Consider the following 17,454-nt stretch of genomic DNA (forward strand, 5'->3'; position numbering starts at 1 on the left):
AATGGAGTAGCTCATGTAAAGCACCACTCTTACATTTTACTTTTACATTTTATGTCATTGATTTGTTCTAGTATTTCAAAAATTTAAACCTCTTTGGGTACCTTGGGGAAAAGGTTGGCATATACAGCAGTGCCTCGCAAGACGAAATTAATCCGTTCCGCGATTCTCTTCGTCTAGCGGTTTTTTCGTCTTGCGAAGCAACCCTATTAGCGGATTAGCGCTATTAGCGGTTTAGCGGCTATTAAAGGCTTAGCGGCTATTAAAGGCTTAGCGGCTTAGAAAAAGGGGGGGAGCGGGGAAAAATCGGAACACTTGCAAGATGTTTTCGTCTTGTAAAGCAAGCCCATAGGGAAAATCGTCTTGCGAAGCAGCTCAAAAACGGAAAACCCTTTCGTCTAGCGGGTTTTCCGTCTTGCGAGGCATTCGTCTTGCGGGGCACCACTGTAAATGCAATAACCAAATACCCATAATCATGTAAAATTATACACTAGCCATGAGCTAAGCTACCCAGCCAGGGTAAGATCAGGTGAAGACTCTTAGATGAAGTATTCGGACAGTTCCATTCAATTTAAGCTTCTTAGTATAAGTAAAAGATAAGTTAACAAGGGAGGCTTGAAAGGGATAGTGAAGGGTTTCCACATGGTGCTGCTATTGGTTCTTTTTGTATCTGATGTGATTTCATGTGTCTGTAAAACCACCTAGGGCAAACAGATCAGCTAATTACTCTTCTCCTATAGAGCTGCTCTTGAAGAAGACCCATATTGTCGAATCAAGCAAGTCTTGAGATGGTACCTATCGGGCTTTTATAAGAAGCCAAAGGTAAGATTATGCTTAACTCATACTCCAAGTATGCTATAGAACCCCTATTTATATTGGGGTCAGGATAAACTAGATACATAATTCTCCCAGCTAAAAGCTAGCATTGCAAGCCCACAATTTTTCCAGAACATTTTGTGGTCAAGGATAAACAGAATGACTAATGTTGGTTAAATAGTTATTGGGTGATAGCTAACATTAGTAATAGTCCGGGTACAAATATTGAAATCAATGAACTTAAGCTACCCTGAGTATAACTATTGTTGGATATCACTCTTTAAATATAGGGGACTTCTCTTGCAATCCTTCTGGAGATAGAGCAGATGATTTTTTAAAAAAATTTAAAAGTAAGCTTCTCCCACCAAAAACCTTCCCAGCTTACTTAAGAGAACTCACAGGCTCAGGCTTTGAACATTGGGACATTTTATTAATTAGTTAATTAAATTTGTATACTACCCTTCATCCACAGATCTTGGCGGTTCACAACATAAAAATTCAACTGAAAGCACAAAATACATGATAAAAACAAGAACAAAACACACACACACACACACACTCCTTCCCCACTCCTTCCCACAAACACATTTAAAAGGGGTATAAGATGTTAATCAGCCCAAGGCCTGGTTGAAGAACATTTTTATCTGGTGCCTAAAGGTGTACAATGGAGGCGCCAGATAAACCTCCCTGGGGAGCACTCCACAAATGGGGTGCCACTGTAGAAAAGGCCTGTTCTTGTGTTGCCACTCTCCAGACCTCTTGTGGAGGAGGCACACAGGGAGAGCTTCAGAAGATGATCTCAGGGTCCGATAGGTTCATATGGAGAGAGGTGGTTCTTGAGGTACTGTATTGCATAATGGTGTTTTGTGAGGTCGGTGAGCAGGGGAGGCAGGAAGCATGAGGTATTTCTGCTTCCTGTTCCATCTGCAGATTTTGTCTCAACTTAAAACTACTTTTTCTGTGTTGCTCAAATAGGAATTCCAGTTCTCAATTCTTTATTTCTTAGTAATTTCTCCTGGAAGTAAATAGCAATTGTCCATGAAGTTTGAGAACCAATTTCAAATCCAGCAGCTATTGCTCCTCAGTTCTCATGCTAAGACACTTCATTTTGTTTCAAGTCTTGTATTTTGGGAAATATCCCTGCTTTTCTTGTCACCAGCTGAATGTTTCCATCTCTAAACAGTTTGGTAGCCAACTGATAGTTCCCTGGTTGTGGTTGGTTTTGTAATTAGATGGGCTTTAGAAATTATGGCTTTTCTCTTTTTCTTTTCTTTTTTGCTTTTTTTTTATTAAAAAAAAATCCAAAACAAAAGACAAAATAGAAATTAAGAAAATTTCAAAACTGATTAAGGGCTGAGCTTAATTTGACTTCACTGAAGTCTCAAAAATTGGCACATAGTTCTCACACTTGGTCATTGTCCAGTGATGGTATCATCACTGGTATAAGTTACCAATAATAAAATATATTTGAGCCGCCCCTAGTGTAATTGCAGGGGAAACAAAAGAAGATAGAGGACTTGCCTGCCAAGTGTCATGTTATCTTAATTGAGCAAAGCAAGGTACTTTAGCAGCATGAGGTGTTTCCCCAAGGGAAGGAAATTTCCCTGGAAATGCAGGCAGTTGATAGCACAAGACTTATTGCACAAGACTTATTGCAAACATTTCCCAATATCGTCACAGGGAATGGGTACTCAACTATTTCATAGAATCATAGAATTGTGGAGTTGGAAGGGACTCAAAAGAGTCATCTAGTTTAACTCCATGCAATGCAGGAATTACTCTATTGATTATTTGGGCAGAAATGGCAATGGTTTGGCATGCAGCCTCGAGAGCTTTCTATCCTCCTGCCTATAATTCTTCCTCTTTGGCACAGTGCAGTGAAAAAAGCCCAAATGTGCGCTAGCCCTAGGTGGAGATTTGCAAGAAAAACCAGCCAGTTCAAGTGGAGCTTGAGTTGATGTTGTGATGTGGATTCATATCTCCATCTGCATCAACTGTTCACTCAGAAACCTATTATACAGGATTGGATCCAGACGAAGTTAGTTGAACTTGGGTCTCACTGATATCAGCATGAAAAGTTTGTCATGACAAAGTCATATCCCACTGATCTTAGAGGGAGTTAATCTCAACTAATATAAAACCTATTCTTGTTGCATTGTTTATGTTTGAAAACAAATATGTATATGTATATGAACATTAAATTCTAACCCACAGATTGGGACAGTGTTCTCTAATAACGTATTCTGTTTAATGCCTCTCTTCCAGGGAATAAAAAAGCCATACAATCCCATTTTGGGAGAGACCTTTCGTTGCTGTTGGTTTCATCCACAGACAAACAGTCACACATTTTACATAGCCGAACAGGTAAATCTGAGCAATTACATGCACCAAATTAAAACTGAACATTTTGGTCTATGTAGCACCATCTAAACTGAACCCAATATGTACATATTGTGTGTATTGTAATTACAATACAGATGTAATTTTGTCTTCCCTTCCATTACAGGTTTCTCATCATCCTCCTGTATCAGCCTTTCATGTCAGTAACAGGAAGGATGGTTTCTGTATAAATGGCAGCATTCTAGCCAAATCGAAGTTTTATGGTAAGACATCAGAGTCAAACAGCTATTTATAGTAAGAAAGAGTTTATCCCACAGTCACTTTTCTCATACCAACTTTGAGCTCCTCTAGACAACCAGTTTATTCAGCATTTCTCCTGCTTTGCTTGCACAAAGTTTACACAAAGGTTGAAGTATGTCTTGTCTATATTGAGCATTAATTCTAATTTGTTTACAGGATGGTTATAAACAATGAGCATTCATCCTGATTTGCTTGTGGGCTATTTACACGTCTTTCCATTAAGCATTTGTTCATCCCACACTTTTCAAAACATTTCCCCATCACTTTCCTAACTGCAGATAGTCTGGGTCTGGGGTTTTTAATTATGTGAACCAGAAGGTCGTATTCAACACTGCACTAAGGTGAAGGTTTTGCCAGCGCAAGCATTTCTGTTTTCTGTAAATACTTACTATCAAGGAAGTTCTTAAGAGATGGTCCACTGAATCATATTGGCTTCTCTTTGTCCTGCTGTGTATTTGTAAGAGGAGCAGTCATGACATATACATCTGCACTCTTTTATCTGCAGGTAATTCACTTTCGGCATTGCTGGATGGACAAGCAAAACTTACCTTTCTAAGCAGCGGGGAGGAGTACATCATTACTATGCCATACGCACACTGCAAAGGTGGGATGTTGTTGGGGCTCTGAAGGAGGGGGAATTGCGGGCCTCCTTCCCTTTCCAGGCGGGGCTATTTTTCTTTCCTTTTAAAAAAGAGACATATATCACCAAACATAGGGATTTATAACCGTAACTCCTTAACATCAGGTCAGGCACTGCAAGATCATGGATCAACTTTTTTAAAGAAAGACAAACAGGATGTATCCAAGGCTGCCACACCACTAGCACAACAGATTTCTTTTTGCACTGTGGAACTTCCCTCCCCTTTCTCCTGCAGCCCTCTATGCACCATCATAATCTGCTCCAGAGGGTTTGAGGGGAGGACACTCTGGAGCATATTGGAGTGGTGGGGACACAGGGAGAGAGGAAGAAGAAGTCCTCAGCAACTCAGAGGAGCCCACCAACTGGAAACAGAGACTGAGCTAGCTGTAATCACCTGCTGCATCTCATAGGTGATGAGAGTGAATACAGATGAGGGATTTTAATGGCAGGTCATAAATCTGCTACGCAAAGATCTGGTTACAGTGATCAGATGAAGATAAGCACCGTTTATCTTAAGCTGCACAGCCCATTCTAATGCATTTTTATGCTGAAGGAAAACCAGCAGAGCTATTTTTCTCTGGCATTGTGTGAACTTCAGACTTGCTCTGCTTGCAAATGCTAATCTTCAGTTCATTTCAGATGAAGTCAACTCTTGCAAAGTTTAACTTAAGTTGCAGAGCCCAATCCAATGCTTGTTTACGCAGATTATTTTTTTTGGAGGGGGGAGGATTTACTTGTGCCCTCCTTGCTCCTGCTGAGTCAGGTGTTGCTGCTGCTGCTGCCCAGTTGTGTAGCCACAAGCGTCAGCACAGCTTTGGAAATAACTCCCTGGATTCTGCATTTGGTCTCCTGTTACTCTCAGGCTGACTCTGGCACCCACCGGGGAGCAGGAGGAGGAATAGTGCTGATGTTCAGCAACATGGGTGAATTTAAAAGCATAACTAGGCAAATTCATGGAGGATGCTATCAAAAGCTACTAGCCATGAGAGCTGTGTTCTACCTCCACTGCTAGAGGCAGTCTGCTTGTGAATACCAGTTTCTGGAAGCAGCAGGAGGGGAGAGTACTGTGGTGCTCAGATCCTGCTTGTGGGTTTCCCATAGGCATCTAGTTGGCCCTGGGAACCAGAAGGGCTTTCAGCCTGATCCAGGCTCTTCTTATTAGTGTTGGTGATTCCACCTTAAAGTCCTTGACTTCCACTCAAGAATCTTATTAAATGAATATGTCGCAGGGGCTCAGGATCCAAGCTCTTACTTCCATTTGCTTGAGATGCAAAATAAATCTGAAAAAAAAATATTATCATGGAGATCCCTTGCCTCTTCGTCCAACTCGAATGAGAGCCATGCTGTGCTCCTCCCTCGTCAATTTTGTCCAGTGGTATGGAGGCAACAGGGGCTAAAATGGGACCCTGGTTTGGGTGCAAGGAGAGCCCTGGTCAGAGCCAGGGTTGGGCAGGGCAGTTTCAGCTGACCTGTATCCACCCACCTATCCAGTAGTCAGCTGTGATTGTCATGGGTGGTATTCCATGTTGTTCTCTGCATTTCAAATTTTACCCTTTTTCTGTTTTTTATGGAGTGCTGGTTACCACAACAAGGTGAGGCTGTTTCAGGTTAATGTTATATAACCATTTTTGTAAGGAAAAAAAGAGGATTATTTTATACAGACCTCAGTCAATGTGAACGACAGGTTTCAGCAACTTATATGGTCTCTGTGCCCCTGATATCCTGTTAACAGTTTTGTTTCTTCTCTGTTTCTAGGGATTCTATATGGTACCATGACAATGGAGCTTGGGGGGAAAGTTACCATTGACTGTGAGAAAAGCAATCATCGGGCAGAACTGGAATTCAAATTAAAGGTGACCATCTTTGTCTTGCATTTTGAACTTGACTCCAGGCCACCAGTTCCACATTTCCCTCCCCGCTTTTGCAGGTTTCCTTCCCCATTCTACAATTTCAGGTGACAGGGCTAGGCTTGCAAGTCATCCCAGATTCTGTACAATGATCATGCACTTCTTAAGTTAATGTTAATTAAGTTAATGTTAAAGTGAAGATGGAGTAATAACCACACTTGATGTTATTGGACATAAATATATATTAAGGTTCACTTGATTTTTTTTTGCTGTATGCAGGGATGTAAAGGGGAAGCCGATGGATTATAGTATTGGTAAATACTGGGGAATGTTAACTAATCGAGAACATAAGCAGCAACAGAGGTTCATCTTGGACATATCTTATAAGGAGAGTGGGAAGCAGATTTTTGAAAATTTTTTTTAAAAACAATTGGCTAAAGAAATAAAAGATCATGCAGAACGTATGTAAAGGGGAGATGGGGAAGCTGTGAATAAAATCTGAGACAGTCCTACGGGGCAACAGCATCCTAATGGTGCTCCAAGTTTCTTTAAGGCTCAATAGTTCAATAGTTGCTGACATCGTCATCAAGTGCCCATGTCTAAGTAGCAGTTGCCCCACATTGGTGCACGCAAGCATAGTGTGTAAACTGAACTTTTCTGACTGTGCACTAAATAATGTTATCTGGTGGCTTGGCCATGAGGTCAGTTGAGCACTTTCACCATGCAGCCAGGTGACATATGTGCCCATTTGACCCACATCTGGGCACATAACAATAATTTTATGAACTGTTATTTCACGGGCAGTTCCAGAAATCCAGACAAGTTCAGCTTGAGTCTTGGATCCTGGCGGATCTCTGTGTTCTTGGCTGGCCTCCAGCTTCCCCCCCACCCCCGTGGGCTGAATTGTATTTTTCTTCCTCTCTCTTCCCAAAGCCATTCTTTGGTGGCAGCACAAGCATTAATCAAATCTCGGGGAAGATTAAATCAGGAGAAGAAGTGCTGGCGAGTCTCGATGGACGCTGGGTAAGAAATCGTAATCTTCTTTGCTGACAGTTTTAAAAAATGTCTGTGTGGAGTGCAGGAGAGGATGAGGGCCAGCTGGGAATAGGGTTGCATTTCCAAACTACTTTGAAACAGAGCTTGATTTTGAAGCAAGCAGCTCTCGGGTGAAACAGATGCAACAGACAGTTTTATTTGCTCAGACATAAATCTTGCTGTACAGGTTGCCTCGAAAGGCTCCAATTCTGATAGCTTACCTTGATTTCAATCTACCAAACAGAGGATGAGTCAAAGCTAGTAAATAAAACTTTCTACCAAACTGGAAGGCATCTGGAGCGACGCTGGACACTTGGCTGGTAGGGTGGATTCAGAAGACAGCTACCCACATTTCCTCTTAATTAGGGGGAGGCAATGTGTTGCTTTCTAGATGCCAGCAAGGACAGAGGTTAGGGTTTATGGGAGCTGTAGTCCAAACAGCCTCCAGAGGGCACTCTGTTAGCTACCCAGATTGCTGCGGCCTTCACATGAAGCCTGGCTGACAGTTCTGTGACCTACAGAAGTCGTGTGTATGTATAGGAGAACCTTCTCTTTTGTGATGCCAGTAATAATACTGATTAATGTTCTCCCCATTGGGATCAGATGGGACTAACCATGAGGAGCTTCAGCTGACAACTGAAGACACACCAGTTTACTCAGACACCCTTACCTTTATCTTTTTAATTGCTGTGGCGATATTTAACTACGGATGATGATGGTGTTGGAGAATAACATTTGAAGCAAATCTCCATGACTTGGGGTATAACTTTGAAAACATTCACATCCAGGACCTGGCTTTGATAGCAGACTAGCATCACGAATCATTAGCTTCGGAACATGTCATATTGTATATCTTGCTACACATGTCATAAATAAATTCCCTGTACCAAGCTGTGTAAATTATCCTTCTGGTTCATCCTCTGGGGGCAGTTGCAGAAACCAAAGCCCATCACCTATTCAGACTCAAAGCAGCGGAGTTGAATTAGTGGTTAATTTTCAGAATAAACTAACAGAGGACAAAGATGAAATGCTGGTGGCATTTGGATCATTAACAGACAGGGGACCAGGAATGTCATGCTAACAACTGCAGCCTGCCTTTCTGCACTGGTGTGTTTCCTACTTCTCTGGGTGGTTTGTGGCTAGTTCTGCTGAGGTTTTCTCCCATGACAAGGACAGGGGGGAGGTCAGGTACTGAAGAGGTGAGGGCTCAGTTTTAAACAACTCAAGGCACAAGCAGAGGAAGAAAAAGAAGAAGCAGCTCACAGGCCACAGAGAATCTAGACAAGTCCCAGGGTGAAAAAACCTGGGTGTCCCCAGTCCTAGCCTTATAGGGAAGCCTGCTATGATTGTATTAATTGTAACATTTGCTATATAAATAATAGAAATGCCATTAGTAGAGGTAACTCACATCTCACGCTTATTCCACTTACGTGATCACAGCTTTGCATGCAGAGGATGTGAATAAATAAATAAATGGAGAGCAAAAGAAACCCACTTTCCATTTATTTATTTCCCCACCTGTGCAAAGCTGGAATTTCGGGCAAGGGCTCTGGCCAATGCTTACTAGGCTTTGGGACGGAGGAGGGAGGACTCTAGGACCCTGCTGGAGCCCTCCCACCTCCTTCCCAAAGCCAGACAAGCAGCCCTCCACCTTGCAGGGGACCTGGTTCCAGATGTCCTGGCTTTGAGTGTTTTTGTGTAAACCCCAGACACTATGCCTTATGTAAGATGTGAATTACCTGTAAATGAAACAAACTGATTGCATGATTCCTGAGGTGTATGAGTCTTTGCAGAACAAGCACAAAAGCTAGATTCTTGCCCCAAAGAGCTTACAATCTAGCATTCCTGCATGGAGAAGATAGCAAAGTGAGGGGAAGGAAAGGATGAAGGAAAGAATGGTGTATCAGAAGGGTATTGATGGCTTCCTTTCCTTTCACTTAGATCTTGCTAAGCCTGTGTTGAACATCTCTGCTGACTACTTTATGCCAGCACTAAATTCTTCTTCTTTTTTCAGGATGGAGAGGTTTATATAAATGACCTGAAAAATGGCAGCACAGATATTTTCTGGAATCCAACCAGTGAGGTTCGAAAGCAGAGACTGAAGCGCCACATTGTGCTATTTGAAGAGCAAACAGAGTTTGAATCTGAGAGGTAATGCAGGCAGATTGTTCCGAGAAAGAAATATAGGCAACATGCTCGCCCTCTCTCTCTCTCTCTCTCTCTCTCTCTCTCTCTCTCTCTCTCTCTCACACACACACACACACACACACACACAGTGTATCCCCTCCCCCCACAGCACAGCTGGGATCTTATTTAAATTTAACAATGGACTGCTATGAGCACCCACCTCTGCAGTATTAAAAACATGCCTGGCGCCCCTGAACTCCATGACTGCCTTGGCCTTACTACAGACATTTATACTTGATTCCTTGTTTGTTTCTCAGGCTCTGGCAGCACGTAACCAGTGCAATCAGCAAAGGAGACCAGAACAAGGCAACACAAGAAAAGTTTGTGTTGGAAGAGGAGCAGCGGAATGCAGCGCGGGAGCGGAAGGACAATGGGACAGAGTGGAAGCCTCTGCTCTTCTGGCACGATCCTGCCACGAACGAATGGCACTACAAATATGAAGAGTGAGTGCTCTTGAGTGGAGTGTGGTGGCTAAAAGGGGTCTGTGTCCAGGTACACACATTGGAACAGTGGACTTAGAGCACATCTGTGCCACACTCTTAAAACTGGTGGAGCAAGCTGGTTTTCTGCTGCTCTAGAGGGTAGGACCCAAACCAGTGGATTCAATTTACAAGGAAGGATATTCTGGCTAAATGTTACTGATGGTAAGAGCTGTTTGACAGTGGAACGGACTCCCTTGGAAGCTGCTGAACTCTCCTTCATTGGAGGTTAAGCGGAAGTTGGGTGGCCATCTGCCAGGGATGCTTTAGCTGCAGTTCCTACATTGCAAGGGGTTGGACTATAGGACTCTTCAAACTCTAGAATTCTATGATTCTGTGGTATAATAAATCTTATATCTGCACCCAGAGCTATGCAGAGGGGGGCAGGCAGTTGGGTTCATTTGCCCCAGGCCTTGGAGGTCTAAGTTGGCTGAGGGCCTCCGCTAAGGACTGGCTGGTTTTTTTGTTTGAGTTTATAACTTTATTCTAACAAGACTCATGCCCCAGGCCTAAGAGAAGCTCCAGCATGTTCCAGTGACTCTGAGAAACTGAGCACCAATTTCTATTTTTTTCCATGCAGTCACTAAAGCAATTGTCTTTTAGCCGTATGGAAAATATGGTCATGTGGCCTGCCTTCCAGGGTTGTTGGGAAGGTAAAAATAAAGACTGTACAATGTTGGAGGGTCACAGGCTCCCCCGTCCCACCAGGTTTACAATGACTACTTTTGTTGTTGTTTTTTGCCACACAGTCCTTCTGTGTTACAGCTGAAGCATTTTGGTGGGGCAAAATAGGAAGAAATTGAATGTGCATATCTGCTCTATGCAATGTTGAAAGTGTTCTTGTACATTTGGTGTGTATTGCTACTAGCAAACAGTGGCTTTTCTTTCTTATAAATTTCTTCTTCATTTTCAAAGTTTGCGGCCCTGGGACCCTTTGAATGACATTGCCCAGTACGAGAAGGATGGCATACTTCAAACCATGCAGAGGCACTTATCCAATCGAATGTCAACTCACAAAAACATGTGCAACAGCAACCAAGTTGCACGGCACAAGGTAACTGGCCATCTCCCCAAGAAAGTCCACATTTTCAGTGATGCTTGGGCAGATGTACTCTCCTTCTGCATTGTATCTGCAGAATCCTGGTAAACTGAATAACATCTTGCTATCCCAGTGTCACTTTACCCTGAGCACACCCTGAGCCAGATTTGGGACAATGTGATCCCACTTAGGAATACACGGGTCCAGTGATTTGCTTAAAAAACTACAACCACTATCTGATTTGCTGGATTTTGATCAGCAAACATTTGGTGGAATTTTTGGCACAAATTAAAGAAAAAACGTTTTGCAATTTCACTAGTGTGTTTAGAATTATCATGAGAGTTGGCGGGCATTAAGCTAAATGTATAAATGGGATGTGAGATGCCTTAGCCATCCAGCAGGTCACTGAATAGGGGACTGGGCTTTAGAGACCTGGATTCAAATTCCAAATAAACTACTTGCCTGGCCTTAGGCATATTATAGCCCTCAGTTCTTTATCTGTGTGATGGAGTGAAACTGGAAATGATAGACACACACGTCTACCTTGTGAGGCACAAAAAGATGAGGACTGTGCTTTCTGCTCTGACCCGTATGAATATCCTAGGTTGTAAATTGAAGCTTATGATTATAAGTTGCAAGGACTTGTGGAGAGGGGGAAGAAACAATGAAGGAAGCAATGCCCTTTCACTTTTATTCCCAGTTCCTTTTAATAGCAAATGCAGGTGGTGAGTGCCAACAAAAAGAAACAACAAATGTAGAAACAAGACGGCAGTATCAACACCCAATACACCAAGAAACACACAAACAAAATTTTAAGTGGCTAAAAATAATTAAGAACTCGTTGTGGAGTGAACATGCTCAGTAGCCATGAAATGTTTATTGTCTGCTGGAAAAGAGGGGAAGGTTGGGAATGGAGTATTATGGGGGAGGCACAACTAGCTGCCTGGTGCTTTGAAGAGGAGTACTCTTATTAGAAGATGAGGTTATATTGTAACATTTTGTTGCAGCTACCATTTGCAATGCACTAGTTTGGGTTTTAAACCCCTCACCCCCTCAACTGTAGTGTTACGAGGAGGGGAGCTTTAGGAGCCTTGAACCTGAGAAAATTTATTTAAGATCATCCTCCTTTTATTCCACAGAAACCAGTATGATTACTTAGGGATAAGAGGGCTGAGGATTTCAGCCTAAGATTAAACCCTTGAGATGATGGATTCTATAAATTGCATCCTTTCACCTCTGGTCTATTTTTGCTAGGCAGATAAATTGGTATATCTCATAAATAATGATAGTCAGAACAGGAATAAGAATAATTGGATTTTTTGTTTGTACTCCTCTTCATTCAGAGGTCTGCAAATGATTGTAGACGGCGTAAAGCCAGCGATCAACCGTCCAGCAACAGTCAGAACACTGAAAGTAGCTGTTCAACACCAGAGTCTGTACAGGAACTTTCAGATGATGACAGTAAGTATCTTTCAAGGTTCTGATACTGTGCGCTCACTCTCTCCATCCATATCCTGTGTTAAGTCCTATTGTCATCCCTTGATAACGTAATCCTTTTGCACAGTGATGGAAAACGCTCAGATATAGAGACTGATCTTAGGGACAAGTTACATATTTTTATTAGAAGATCAGCAATTTAACATTTGAATTATTTGAGAACGCTCAGGTGGGTGCCATCTGGACCCGACAATTTACCAGTTTTTAGTTTGTCTACCAGGCCTAGAACTTCATGTCTCATCACCACTATTTTCCTCAAACTTGCAAAAGTTAGTTCAGGCACTGTGATCTGCCATGTGTCGTCCGCAGATAGAAAGAATTGATTCACATTCTCCACAATCTCCTTATCCTCCTTTATCATGCCTTCGACTCCCTTCTCATCCAAGGATCTACCGATTCCCTAGATGACTTCCTGCTACTAATATATTTAAAGAACTTCTTGTTGTTGGTCTTCATGCTTTTAGCAATGTAGTCCTAAAAATCTTTTTTAGCATCCCTTACTTTCTGCTTGCACTTTGAGTTGCCAAAGCTTGGGTTCATTTTAGTTCTCTTCATTCGCACAGGACTTCCATTTTATTTTATTCCATTTATGAATTCCCTTCCATTAAATATGTTAAAGTGATTTTACACCAAAGAAATAATTAAAACTGTTCCATGTGTAAAAACAATTCCATATATACAAGCAATTAAAAACAATTGCACATGTAAAAACCAATTTCTACCCAGCAATATTCAAAATGTGCATTCTTCCTGAATCTCTTTTTCAGAGCTGATTCAAGTACTAGTTTTGCTAGGTTTTTGCAGATACAAGCATTGCCTTCAAGGGAAAGGCACATCGTTGGGTCCAACAAAGCCATTACATGAGTGGAATGACTTCCATTTGTGCAACAGAACTTCTCTTTCACCTGCTAACCCTCTAGAGCAGATTTAAGGGGTGCAATGTGGGAGTAGAGTGAAGGAAAATCCTGTTCCCTGAGTGGAAGTCACTGGATTCTACCATGAATGTGTAAGGATTCCCCCCCTCCCCCAGATCTGTAAAATCTGCAATATTAGCATATTAAGCATATTAGCTTAATGAACCCAGAAGCAAGTCAAACTGATGAACTACAGCTTCCAAATTACCTTTCCCCCATGTGTGTTAGGGGTGATTCTCCCTGGGAGGAGGAAATAAAACTTCAGAACATGGGGGGGGGGGGAATGCCCCCATTTCCCAAACACATGTGGAATCCAGCTGTCATCTTTTCACCACAGGCTTCGAAAGTCCGGGTGCTCAGTGTGGGAAAGAAACTGACCCTTTGAAAGAAATTCACACTGCTGTCTTATCCCTCCAGAGAGCCCAACAGGAGATACACAGGTATGGAATTTCTTTTCTTTTTTAAAAAAATACATTGATCTTCAAATAACCACCACAGTGTTAAGGTCCCGTTATTACACGGAATTTGGGATAGAGAGGAGGAAGGTTACCTTGGGCCAGGTGCCTGGGTCAAATGTGAATACTACCAAGCATGAACACAAGCATGACAATAATGACCCTTGACCCATGTGGAAGGTAAAGCCAATAAACTGGACAAGGATTGGCTTCCTTCAAATCCTGCTGTTTTCTATCACAAACCTGAAGATACTGCATATATCCATATTTTTAAAAGTGTCTTATATTGTATCTTTTGGTGAGGCAGATGCTCAGGACTGATTTTTCTCTTCTGAGGTGGGGGGGGGTGGGAGGGTAAGCTGAGAACTAATCTTAAGTCTCTTCTTTTAAAAAGATAAAAGGGAACAGTGCCAACGATGTTGCATAAAATAACTTTGCAAATTCAAATCTTGGCTTAAATTGCAGCTGCCCACTGACAAGAAGGTATTTCTTCTTCTCTTAACTTCCAAAGGGTTTCCACTCCTGCGTGAAGCTCAAGCATGATTTAGCAGTTCAGTTCCTGCAAAGCTCTCCCCGCTCCATCGTAATCACACACAAAAAAATTTAAAAAGGAAATGAGTAAATAAACCTTGTTGTATTTCATTGCGATCAGTTTTCTGGTGCAAGCGTAAGGAGACCTTCAGGGGCAGCATTTCCTAACAGTCGGTTGCCAATAGGAAAGAACAGCTGCAGTATTTTCTCTACATATAATTTTGTCAAGGGAGTTTTGTCAGAACCACTCCCCAGTTCTTACCTAGGTTAGGAGAGTTAAAGACACAACCATGGAATATGTCTGAGTACACGTCAAGCTGACAAGGTTAAGTCAACAACCTTTGGTCAGTACAGTAAATAGATGCCAGTGCTCTTTAATACCTCAAATAAACAATTAATATTTGACATCTAAATCAACAACAAAACTTTCCGTGATTTCTCTTTCTAAATTAGGCAAGATGTTTATGCTAGCCCTAAATTTCAGGCCTGCAGTACTTTCTTGCTTGTTGAAGCCTAAGGTTTTGGGCTTCAGGAGGCAAATCCTCCGTTTCCCTTCACAGTTTTATCAAGAAGAAATATGTGGGGCCAGAATATTTACCAGGCATGTCGGGCACTGAATTTTCACTTGATCCTGAGTTTTGGCACTGTCTGATCTGTGAGCGCAAATGCAGTGTCTGGTTTTGAGTAACGATGGCTTGGCGGCGGCTGTTGTTCTTTCTTGCAGAAACCTCACCGCTCTGAACAAAAAGTCGCTCTACAGGAGGGCCTCATCGGAAAACCTCTTCCTGGACTCTCGCTGTTGGTTTCTTCTGTGCATCTTTCTAACATGTCAGCTCTTCATTAATTATGTGTTCAAATAGAAAGCACTGCATTTGGCAGCAATAACAAGTGACCAGCTGCAGGAATGGGGAGACTTAATTGCAAGGAGCCCACTGAGGCACCAAGCACTTTAATACCTACGCAGTCGGGGGCAAGAGGAAGCGAGAACAAGGTTAACCAGGGAGCCTGCAGAGTTTTGTTCTTCAGATTAATGTCATTGCCTTTTTACATGTACATCTACAAGGACCTCTTTACCTGTATGGGCCTTAATGCTAAAGCCAAATGTAGCTTTAATTGTGCAATTTTGTTTTCTATGTTTTGTCATTTTCTGAGACAACTAAGATTTACCAACCAGTATTTGGTGCCCCCTTTAACACTTCTACACATCTACTTGGTTTTATAAAACGATTCCTAGTGTCTTGTTTTATAGCTCTTCTGTGGGTGGGGGAAGGGCGTTTTGCCATCCATCAAGATGCCTTTTGATAAATTTCCCATATGGAAGGGAATGTCAGGCACCCATGTGAAAATTGAACCAACTTGGGTTATTGATAGCACAGCTTCTCCTTGGGTCTTCTAATCAGTGCTCTCACATGCCAAATCCCTACAAACAGCACATCCCACTCCATCCCACCAAGATTGTAAATATACACAATTTCTTAAATCCTGCCCTTCAAAGAAATATGAGGCCACCCGTACACAACCAATGAGGCCCCAGAGAGTCAGACATGCCTGTTTATAATTTGATTTAATATATATATATATGTATGTTTTTACATTGATTAAAACATACACACACACAAGCATTGTATAAAGGAATGCCTCCGAAATGTACCATTATTCCATGATGGGTGGAAGAAGATGGGTGTAGAAGCACTTCTGTATATAGGTAATTTCATATGTCACAAATTCACTACAGTTCTGGGGTTCACTGGGCTTATTTTGTGATGCGGGAGACATTTTGTCCATTGATGAATACAGGGTAGTTATGTGAGCAGGTGCAAGCAATTGCTCCTGCAGTTTTCTGAAGTGATCACTTGCAACAGTTGGCTCATCTTCCTTGTGCTTTACATCAAGGGACAACTGTTTCTGAGTATCATAGAGAGACCTCCTTTCCTGTATAGGACTGATCCTGTGATTGTGAGAAGGCACCCTGCGTATATTGTTTGCTCTTAGGTACATTTAAAGGTTAAAGGTCAGGAATAGTAAGGGTTTGCCACTGCATCCTCCAAATCTGTTGATAGTCTTCCTATTTTTACACCATTTTTAAAAGATTTGCAATATTTTATGTAGACTTGCAGCCAGTACTAAGCCTTTTTTTCTGGCCTGAAATAGTTCCAAGTGGTAAGTACTGCTATATATATATAAAGATATTATATATATAAATATATATATACAGCCTTAAAATATTTAGTGGTGGTGCCAGTCTGGGCTAACTTTCAATGTAAATGTTTCCAGATTTTTAACTACATTCCTTGTGATGTTCCCCGTTAGGGGAAAACTTGTTTGTGCTTGATACATTGAAATAAATTACACAACTTTCACTTATCACCTCTTTGTGGCTGGATTATTATTGTTCTGGGGACTTTTGTACATGTTCTGCTGCTCGCATCACTTGTGTATTAAGGTGGGAGTTTTCAGAACAAGTAGGTGTATACTGTAGCATATAATGCATATGATCTCCATTAAGAGATGGTGGCGTCACATTATGCACTAAAATTTAAGTTGTAATTACAGCTTATTTTTATTTGGGAAATTTACCAGCAATTTTTGTAAGTGGCTGTTTCTCTGTTCCATATACCGTACATTTGAAAAGCAATTGGCTTTGTGTGACAATCTGGTTGTTTCATGTTAATGTTTCTGGCAGAGAGACGGTTTAACTAACGAGGTGTCAGATAATGCATTTTTCTTTTCTTTTCTAGCTTAGTGAGGCATGTATCAGGACGTTTGGTCATTATCTGGCCTTCCAATGAATTACTGCTATTCTTACACACTATTGGCATACTGAGGCACAATCCTAACCATGCCTGTTTAAAAGTCCAATTAAATTCAATTGGCCTTACTCCCCAATACGTCTTCATAGTGTTGGGGAATCAGTGGGAATAGCTGGATGACTATGTGAGTCAGGTCCCTTGTGAATATATTTTCTGAAAACCTACTGCAAGTGTATGGAATCTGATGATGCTGTTAGACACAAAACTCCCATGAATCTCAGCCAGCATGGCCAATGATCAGGGATGATGGGAGTTGTTCAGCGAGATCTGGAGGGCCACAGCTTCCCCAGTGTTTTACTGTGTCGTAGCTCTCCTTATAGCTCAGTTAGTAGAGCATGAGACTCTTAAAATGTGGGTCTTGGGTTTGAGCCCCACGTTGGGCTACAGAGGATTACATTGCAGGGAGTTGGACTAGATGGCACTCAAGGTTCCTTATGATTATGGAGAACATGTTGCCTTAATCTCCAGTTAAGTGAGGAGTTGAGCAATTATTATTGATCCATAGCAATTCAGAAATCTGGGGAAGCAGCGTGTTCACAAACAACTTTTAGGATAGCTGAAAGTTGC

The 17,454-nt window shown here is 41.8% G+C and overlaps 1 protein-coding gene across 2 annotated transcripts in view; it reads left to right on the top strand.

Annotated features, from left to right (window-relative positions):
• OSBPL5 (oxysterol binding protein like 5) overlaps positions 1-16,441 on the top strand; it is a 127,961-nt gene extending 111,520 nt beyond the window's left edge. For both annotated transcript variants that reach the window (XM_083503268.1, XM_083503267.1), the window contains exons 11-22: positions 738-819; positions 3,079-3,177; positions 3,320-3,416; positions 3,959-4,057; positions 5,849-5,946; positions 6,874-6,963; positions 8,990-9,126; positions 9,420-9,605; positions 10,557-10,695; positions 12,024-12,141; positions 13,429-13,531; positions 14,802-16,441. In XM_083503268.1, the coding sequence (XP_083359394.1) occupies positions 738-819; positions 3,079-3,177; positions 3,320-3,416; positions 3,959-4,057; positions 5,849-5,946; positions 6,874-6,963; positions 8,990-9,126; positions 9,420-9,605; positions 10,557-10,695; positions 12,024-12,141; positions 13,429-13,531; positions 14,802-14,937 (1,384 nt within the window). In that variant the 3' untranslated portion in view covers positions 14,938-16,441. The remainder of the gene's footprint in view (positions 1-737; positions 820-3,078; positions 3,178-3,319; positions 3,417-3,958; positions 4,058-5,848; positions 5,947-6,873; positions 6,964-8,989; positions 9,127-9,419; positions 9,606-10,556; positions 10,696-12,023; positions 12,142-13,428; positions 13,532-14,801) is intronic.
• Positions 16,442-17,454: the final 1,013 nt, after the last annotated feature.

Source organism: Podarcis liolepis, assembly GCF_965112155.1.
Source record: "Podarcis liolepis genome assembly, chromosome: 1".
In the NCBI taxonomy this organism is placed as follows: Eukaryota; Metazoa; Chordata; class Lepidosauria; order Squamata; family Lacertidae; genus Podarcis; species Podarcis liolepis.